General features: G+C 36.5%; 1 protein-coding gene across 1 annotated transcript; it reads right to left on the bottom strand.

Moving 5' to 3' along the window:
- Window positions 1-8,551: 8,551 nt before the first annotated feature.
- LOC129870451 (17.6 kDa class I heat shock protein-like) lies at window positions 8,552-9,775 on the bottom strand. Its single transcript, XM_055945256.1, has 2 exons — window positions 9,760-9,775; window positions 8,552-8,886 (listed from the first exon to the last, which is right to left on the bottom strand). The coding sequence occupies exons 1-2, from the start codon at window positions 9,773-9,775 to the stop codon at window positions 8,552-8,554; spliced, it is 351 nt and encodes a 116-aa protein (XP_055801231.1).
- Between the last annotated feature and the right edge of the window lie 247 nt (window positions 9,776-10,022).

The raw sequence follows: 10,022 nt of genomic DNA, 5'->3' as shown, positions 1-10,022 counted from the left end.
TCCCTCCAATCATCTCAAACAAGCCCTTACGGCTAGTTTCATGCGGGTCATTGCCAACTCATCAAATCTATTCTCATTTCAACTCAATTAAGTCATAATGGCAAGTTCCATTTAGGACCTCGTCCACTCGTCAATTCTATCCTTCAATTAACTCAATCAAGCCTCATTTAGATAAGCATTCAGGACATCTCCTCAAGACTCATCACAACTCTATGGCTTTAGCTCAACAATTCAAGTAGAATAACACATTTAAGGAATTGACCTATGCAACATAATCACATGGCTAAAGAGATCAACAAAACATAATAACAAGTCATCTCCATCAACAAAACATTTTTTCCTTGTTGGAAATAGATAAGAAGAAGAAGAGAGAGAGAGAGAGAGAGAGGAACTCCTAGGGATTTTTAGAGAGAGAGTGAGGGATTGAAAATGATCCCAAAATGTGCTAAGGCTGATACATATATAATTTGGGGGAATTCCCAAATTACCCCTTCTCAAAAGTTCTGAAAAATAGGAAACAATGCTCCTGGCGCGATAGTGGCGCGTCGTGCCATTGCAGTGCTTGGCTGATTATGCCTAAAACCTGCACATCTCGTAGTGGCGCGCCGTGCCAAGGACCAAACTACTGAGGCACATTCTTGGCGCGATAGTGGCGCGTCGCACCCTTACAGCGCCAAGGCTAATATTTCCTGGGTTCTGGAAATTGGCTTGAAAAACCCTGCACACCTTTTAGTGGCGCGCCGCGCCATAGACCAAACTACTGAGGTATGTTTCTGGCTCGATAGTGGCGCATCGCGCCACTGCGGCGCCAAGCCCAGTTTTCCAGCAATTGCGACCCAGGCCTGAAAATGTCTGTTGTGCTAGTTCATCTTAGGATCGTCATATCTTTTGACTCCAAACTCCAAAATGTACATTCTTGGTGGCGTTGGAAAGAAGGCTCGACGACCATTAATTTAATAGGTCATGGGCCACCCAGATCATCATATATCAAAAGATAGGGTAGTTAGAAGTCAACCCCTCATGCGAACTCCTCCTCAAACTTAGCGACGACGAATCTTTTGGATTGATTTGGTCCTAGGGGTCCTTCATGACCCCCACATCACCTCTAACGCTGATCAGTTTCTCAGAGACTCATCTTACTCATGTAAATGCCCCACAATACTCGAGTTTGATCCTACCTGAATACAAGAAAGGTCTGAATCTTAGAGAAAAAATTTTGAGGGGTGTTACATGAACCACCACACCCACCATCTCGAGTACTCTATGAAGCACCTCAAATAACTAAAACTGGTGTATCACGGACAACTTGTGACCCTGGCTGAATAGAAGAACAATCACACATTTGCCCCTTGTTCAAACTCACTATAACAAAACAACCTCAATAAACTACTCTCAACTCATCATAGGAGGGCCGACAGGTCTATGAACAAAAACCAACCTCCATCACTCCTTATCCATTCCCACAACTGTAAAGAGAAATAAGACATTCCATGTTCCTTCAAGATATCCTATTTTGAACAACCTGTCTTGACACTTGGTCAAAAATATATAAGCCTTCTAAACAGTGACAACATCAAACTTGGGAGATAATACCTTGACGAATCTCCTCGAAACTCTTTTTCTCCTGAGTAAACATAGCAACACTAGAAGACATAGGTGGAGTCACAGATATCAAAAGAATGCAAAGTGGGCCTAATTAGATATCCAAAATTTGGAATCCAACACTTAAAGTCTAATTGACCATTTTGCCTACCTTTTTGGTTTGTTGTTCCACATCTGCATACTCATAATCAGGCTTGAATGGGGCATCATTAGATCATCCTCAAGCAAGAGATGCCATTTCGAACCCGACAGTTACTTTTAATGCGGAAGGAGTAGATTAGAGGTATACAACACTTGATATGAAAAAATTGCACGAAAGGAATCAAAGGAAGGAGTTTCTCCAATTAATTATCTTATAACCTCTCAAAAAGAAGTACGAACGTCTATATACCAATCCGTAAGACTCTACTAGACACCCTATTCTTTAACTTATCAGATCGGTAATATAGCTATCTGATACCAATTTGTCATGACCCAAAAATCGAGGTCATGATGGCACACATCCCAAATCTCATCCTGATGTGTAAGCCCAAATAAATAAATAAAAATAATAAATAAAAAAACCATACAAGACTCCCAAAGGGAATTCAGGCCACAATTAAATCCAATAAATAGACAACAATAAAATTATCTCAAAATCTGGTATCATAAGTATAAAGAGCATCTAATATAAGGTTCGAGTTTGAAGATACAACATAAGCCTCTGAATGATACAAAATACTGAGAAATAAAGATAGACTAGTGACGATACGAATTTTGGGACCTTACCACTTATCTGAGAATATACAATCCACTAGAATATTAGCTGCCACGTGAGGTACCTTAACTAGTATCTGCATCAAAAAGGTACACAGAAGTAGGGGTGAGTACAATCCACATGTACTCTGTAGGTTTTAGCCGACTGAGTATAAGGAATTAATCAAACTTATGAAATAAACTAAGGAACGCTTCCACCTGCATACAGAAAAATCCTACTCCGACATCAGTGCCACCAATTTATATAGAATGGCGCGAATAAATTAATTCCGTAACAATAACTCATAATCACAATTAACTAGATAATTCAAGTAGTATAGATACCAATGCAATGCAATGCAATATGATGATTCAATTAAGTAGTGGTACGGTGGAATCAAGACTGTCGCACAGCCTGTCGTATACACCTGCTAAGCTGTGCTACCAAGTAGGACCTATGGGGTTCTCGCAGACCATATACCTCAATCACAATATCTCATTATCCTTGCCACCTCCTCGTGGTCAAGGGATCATAATGTATCTACTACCCTACCGTAAAACTGTCTCAGTCAGGGACTCAAGATATAAAAGTTTAAAGGGATTTCATTTTCTTTCTCAAAAAGGATTTCTATATTTCTCAACCTCCCATGTTTCATGATATGATGAACGAGGATGAATGCATCAAAACATATATGGCATATAATCAATATTCAACTCAACATGTAGTACAATGTTCAAATTTTTCAAAACTTAACATAAACATGATACTCACCCTCAATAAATAGCAATGAGAAGGAAATATTTCAATATAAGTGTTCACCCCTTTCTCAATAATATTTCAATACTCAGGCATGCTCAAAATTCTCAACTCAACCTCTCAAGTGGGCATCACAAGTCAAACAATATCCTCAAGCCTCTCTCACCGGTAGTCATGAATCACATGCTTTCATAGCAAATAAGATAACAAATAAGGCCCCCACACGGGCTATATAATACAAATAAGCCTTCACAAGGCAACACATTAATAAATAAGCCCCCATACGGACATCATAATATATATAACATTCTCAACTCATACTACAACCCCAATCCAAAGTCTATAATATATGAATGACTAATTACCCCATCTCAGTTTCAAAGAAGGATAGTCAAACCTACCTCAATTGTTGAAACTACACTCGAATACCTCCACCGGACAATCAACTCTCGAATTCAACATATGAAATAATAAACCACTATCAATAATAAAATATACACATCATAAGAAGTCCAATGACACCCATATTGATAGGTTTTGGAATCAGGGGTAAAATGGTCCAAAAATTTATTACTTCTGAAAAGGGTTAAAATCTGGAAATTTATTAGATAATCATATTCTACTAGTAATAAGAAACTCATGGTTGAAAACCCATAAAAATAGAGCTCAAAATGAGTAAGAATTCACTATTTTTCTTAAATTTAAGGAAGAAACAAATATTTTTGGTGTTTGAAACTAAGATTTAAAAGTTAAAATCATCAAATACTTAATTAAAAAGGAAGGTTTTAGGTCAAAAATCACTTATCCAATACTTTGCCTCGAAAATCTCTTCTCCAATCGCCTCAAGGAGTTCAACAACTCAAAAAATGATGAAAAATATTGAAATGGTAAGAAAGGGGCATTTTCTGCCCAAAATGTTACTGTTCACGCGTTACTGTTCATGCGTGTTGACTGTTGACTGCGCATCAACTTACACCACGACCCTTCAAAATATGTTTTTGACTCTCAAAACTCATTTGGAACTCTATAAATATGAAACAATAGTGCAAATTGATCAGAAAACATGTTTTGGAGCCAATGGAACTAGCAGAATCACCATCCGACACTTGAAAATCGATTTTTTGACCAAAGTCAAACTTAACTCATTAAAATCAAAATTTTTAACTCAAGACTTCAAATTCATGTATTAACCCCAAATGTGATTCCGACAACTCTTTCAGACCAATTTCTATATTCCGGAGCTAATGGAACTGACGGAACCCCGTTCTGAGACCCATAGCTCCGATTGGTACCAGAAATCACTTTTTAGCAGTTAAAGTTTATGAAAACTCAAAAACTCACACAATTCACAACCTATTAAGATTTTAACAAAACCAATAATATAAACCTATCAAATAACACTCGGGGACACTAAATATAGGAGTAAAATAATAATTTTGCACAAATTTTGAAAAATGACCCTTAAGGTCATTACAAATCCCTAGTCCTTTTCAGGTACATGATAATATGCTTAACTGCCGTCCAATGTTGTTGTTCAAGATTAGACTAAAATATACTAACCATGCCAATAATAAAGCAGATATCTGGTTTAGTGCGAAATGTAGAATACATGAGACTCCCTACTGCAAAAGCATAAGGGATGGTCTTTATCCTTTCTATCTCATCGGACGTTTTGGGCGATTGATCCTTTGATAAAGTAATTCCATGTCTAAAAGAAAGAAATCCATTTTTGAAATTTTGCATGCTAAATCTTGCAAGAATAGTATCAATATAAAGTGCTTTAGACAAGCCTAATATCCTTTATTTGCGATATCGCATAAGTTTGATTCCAAGAATATGAGTTGTTTCTACCAAGTCTTTCATATCAAAACGTGATGAAAACCACTCCCTTACCGAATTCAATATGCTCACATTATTTCCTATGAGCAATATGTCATCTACGTACAATATCAAAAACCTACTTTGTCTCCCTCCCATTTCTTGTAGATGTATGATTCATTTTCAAATTGATCAAAACCAAAGGTCTTAATCCAATTGTCAAAACAAATGTTCCATGCTTTTTTTTTTTTTTATGGGAACAGACCCTACACGAGGCTCCCACCTCTCGTGCACAGTCAGGGGTTGAGCAACACCCCCAAGCCTTAACATAAATAATCAAAATAAAATACAAGGAGGGGGACATAAACCTTACCTCCGATCCTATGGTGGTTCATAAGTCGGCTAACCTATTAAGGTCGGCTAACTCATCCCCGATACAAAAAAGAGACTAACTATAACTAGAAAGCATTAAACCTGTGAGAGGACTCCTCTCGGTACAAATCAACTAAGAAAGCATAAATGAGGGAGACTCTCCCCTTCCATGAGAATACAAGAAAGTAGCCTACACTAGTCCTATTCAATTGAGAAAGAACAAGTATACGAACCTTCTATCTCGCATGGGTTGGGGAAATTCTTTTCATCTTTGTTCCATGCTTTAGATTCTTGTTTCAATCCATAAATGGATCTCTTAAGTTTACAAAATATGTTTTCATTGCCACTTTCCTTGAAACCTTCTAATTGTGCCATATAAATGCAATCATCAAGACTTTCGTTTAAAAAAAGCCGTCCTGACATCCATTTGCCAAATCTCATAATTATAATGAGAGGGAATGGATAAAAGAATCCTTATGTATTTAATCATAGCTACCGGTGAAAAAGTTTTCTCATAATCAATTGCTTTTTTTGAGTAAACCCTTTCGCAACAAACCTAGCTTTAAAAGTTTTCACTTTTCCATCCACACCTTTCTTTTTCTTGTAGATCCACTTACAACCAATATGCTTAACACCCATAGGTGGTTCTACAAGGTCCCAGACTTGATTAGAGTACATAGATTCCATTTCATATTTCATAGCAACAATCCGCATGTCAGCATCTTTATCTTATAGTGCTTCGGCGTAATTTAATGGTTATGTATTAGGCTCTTCAGGAATTCTATCATACGATTCTCCCAAGAGTGTAAATAGTTCATACTTTCTAATAACTCTCCCACTACGATGACTAGTCACTACAGGATTTGCTACATCTTAAACTAAATTTGAGCATCCGGAACTGCTTCCTCCACATTTTGAGGTTGTTCGACATTACTCCCACTATTCTGTGGCAGTGACATGTCTTACGTTTGCTCTTGTACAACCTCATAAGCCACCTCATGCCTATTAACATTTATCCCACTACATGGACGCAATGGAATGTCAATAACTATTGGAGGAACTTGTTCTGGTGCCACTTCATTTTTTGTTATACTTTTGTTTAGTTTCTGTAACACGAGTTTACTTCTAAGAACATGGTTCATCAAATAGTCCTGCTCTAGAAACATGGAATGTGTTGATACAATCACCTTCTGTTCTTTAGGACAATAAAATAAACCACCTTTTGTACTTTTTGGATAGCCAATAAAACTGCACACTTCTATCTTAGATTCCAACTTAACTAACTTTTCTTTTAGCACATGTGATGGACAACCCCAAACTCGAATATACAGTAGACTAGGCTTGCGTCCATTCCATAATTCAGATGGAGTTAAAGGTACATATTTGGAAGGAACCAAATTCAGAATATAATTTACAGTTTCCAAGGCATATCCCCAAAAACTAAAAGGCAAATTAGAATAACTTAATATTGATCTAACCATTTCCAAAAGGGCTCTATTTCTTATTTTTGCCACACCAATTTGTTGTGGTGTCTCTGGGGAAGAATATTGAGATCTAATTTCTGATTCTGATAAGTATTTAATGAATTCTGCAAAAAGGTATTCACCACTATGATCAGATCACTATGTTTGGATATGTTTACCATGTCGCTTTTCCGTTTCTGTCTTAAATTCTTTGAATTTGTCAAAGCATTTAGATTTACTGTGCAACAAATAAATATAACCATAATTTGAGTAATCATCTATGAATGTTACAAAATACTCAAAAACCCCTCTTGCTTGTATATTCATAAGACCACACAAATCAGAATGAATTAATTCTAACATATTAGCAGCTCTATTTCCTTTAGAAGGGAAATGTCTCTTTGTCATTTTACCTTCTAAATAGGATTTACAGGTTGATAGTGCCTCCACTTTCAATGAACTTAGAGGTCCATCAGAAACCAACCTTGAAATCCTATTTATATTGATATGACATAGACATAGATGCCATAAGTAAGTTTGACTCAATTCAAAAATTCATTTTCTTTTATGAGAAAGATCAATTATATATAGTTCATTTTGTTGTAGCATGTTATGGGAAACTTTACACACAAATAAATCATGTATCTTAGGAGCACTATGGATAAAAAGATTATTATACTTAATAACAACACAATTATTAGCAAAGTAAACCGAATAACCAGCATCCATTATTTTTGAAACTGAAATTAAATTCCTTCTTATCGAAGGTACATAGAGTACATTATTTAAAACAAGAATTCGGGAAGAACTAAAAGAAATCGAAACATTTCCTATAGCTATGGCTGGTGCTGGATCTCTATTAGCTTGAAAAATAAAAATTTCATTTTCACTTAGTTGTCGCTTCACCTGAAACCCCTACAAAGAAGTGCAGACATGATTAGTGACTTCCGAATCTACAACCCATAATTGGGTAGAAATAGTCGCTAAATAGGTTTCAACAACATTTAAGAAAGAATTACCTTTGTTTTTCATCTTAGCCAGAAATTCAAGGCATTTCTTTTTATGGTGTCCAGGCTGCTTACACTGAAAGCACTTTCCTTTTGGCTTCGCCACACCATTCCTAGCACCACCGGGTGTCACAGCCTTACAGGGCTTTTTCTTCTTCTTTTGAAACTTAGCTGGTTTTGAAGAGGAGGGTCCAGCCTTGTCAACCAAGAATACCGCATGAGCTTGCTGCTTGAGTATAGTCTCTGCCGCCTACAACTCATTCAACAATTTCTCTAATGACAATTCCATCTTGTTCATGTTATAATTTAAGAGAAATTAATGAAAACTGTCCGACAAAGTCTGAAGGATCATCTCTACTTGAGATTTCTTATCAATCTCAGCACCAAGTATCTCCAGCTTATTCAAGTAACTCATCAACTTCAGCACATGCTCCCTTACTGAAGACCCTTCAACCATTTTGGTGGTCAAAAGAGCTTACACGGCAGTCTGGTTTGTAGCACTATTTTGCTTTCCAAACATCTCTTTAAGAGATATAAGAATATCATAAGCAGAAGGCATCGATTGATGTTGATGCTGTAAGACTTTTTCCATTGAGGCAAGAATATGGCATCTTGCCATCTCATCAGCCTTCACCCATTTGTTATAATCTTGGACTTCCTCAGGAGTGGGATCTACCGATTTTTCCGGACATTCCTCAGCCAACACAAATTTATAACCCTCAAAAGTTAGGACGATGTCTAAATTTCTTTTTCAGTCCACATAATTGGGGCCTTCCAACATTATTGATAGGGGACTTTCAACAAACAATTAATCTGCAACTTTTTTTTAAACCAGAGATATCAATGGCTTTCACCTCAGGCTTCTTCTCTTCTTCTTTCATAACAGTAAGCACACCATTCTCCATGACCGCCTTAATTTCCTCCATTTTCACATTCCCCGGTAGACAGCGTCTCCTTAAAAACTTACCGCTACTCCACTCCATACGGTGCCATTGATGATTCTTCTCCTCTTGCTCTTTGCTCCTCTCACTACTAATCTGCAAAATTCTTCCTTCTTCAAATTCAACTTTCACTTCCTCTTTCTTAATCCCATATGTCGAGGGAAAATCGGTCGAAGATGCTGCTCCCTCAACTACCAAAGAAGCTTGGAATTAGAGATATTTTGGCTCAATTTGGTTGAAGAAAATAGAAAAAGAACAAGTATTAAATCTTGAATATTTGGTTTTGACTGTAGTGCTTGATTTGTTAATGAAAAATAGGGGAAGATGCAATGATATTTATAGCCAGAAATTTATGCAATTCCAGTGTGATCTAGGATATTCAACCCTGCAACAATATTGACAAAACTTTTTCGAAATACTTTCAACTTCTTATATACCTCTCTATCTCGAACGCTCTAGTAAGCTAATAGGAATTGCATAATGTGGTGTGCGTTTCAACATTTTTAAAAAGTGAAATTGTAAAATAATCATATATATGTATATCTATATCTATATATATATATATATATATATATATAAAAAGAGATCTTATATCCGCCTACGTGGCACTCTTAAAAAACAAGGAATTTATTTTTATATTAAACCACAAAATTTGGCAAATTCCTCTTAAAATCACAAAACCTGCGAAGCCAACATTAAACACCGATTCGGCAATGTCATCGTTTAGAACTCCCAAAACCTGCTAAGCCAAAAGTAAACCCCGCTTCGACAATGCCGTCGACTCTTCATGTTCCCTTTTCCCCTTTCAAATTCTTCCATCATTAGTTTGTTTTAATGCTTCTTCAAGCACTCTTCTGTCTCTCCACTTCCCTAACTTATTAACCACTGCAAAGCAATTGGGGATAATAGACAGTGATGTCGTAGTATGTGAATTCACATATGATACTGGAATTATCGGAGTTGCTAGGATTTTGAAATACCAAACACTAAACTTAGAATGCAGAAACAATTCCTCTGCTCTGTATCCCCATTCATTGTCTTCTCTAACCTGATTTGCTACTGACTTTGAACACCGGCCATAGCTTTACAAATCTGAAAAGGCTTAGCGAGAATTCTCTTTTATCAAAGGCATGCATATTTTATGAGATATATATTTTTGTAAGTCACTTTTTATTTTGCCGGATGAAAACTTTACGCCTTTGATTGTCGAAAAATTTATCTTAACACTGGGTATGATGTTTAGTAATGAGGTCGATGAAATAATTTCATGAGGTTTTAATGATCGAGTATTTCAACTTCTGCAATTAGATTCATGCATTTTACACCT

Source organism: Solanum dulcamara, chromosome 2, assembly GCF_947179165.1.
Source record: "Solanum dulcamara chromosome 2, daSolDulc1.2, whole genome shotgun sequence".
Taxonomy (NCBI): domain Eukaryota; kingdom Viridiplantae; phylum Streptophyta; class Magnoliopsida; order Solanales; family Solanaceae; genus Solanum; species Solanum dulcamara.
The sequence above is the reverse complement of the archived record's forward strand: the minus strand, read 5'-3'. Positions and strand labels throughout refer to the sequence as shown.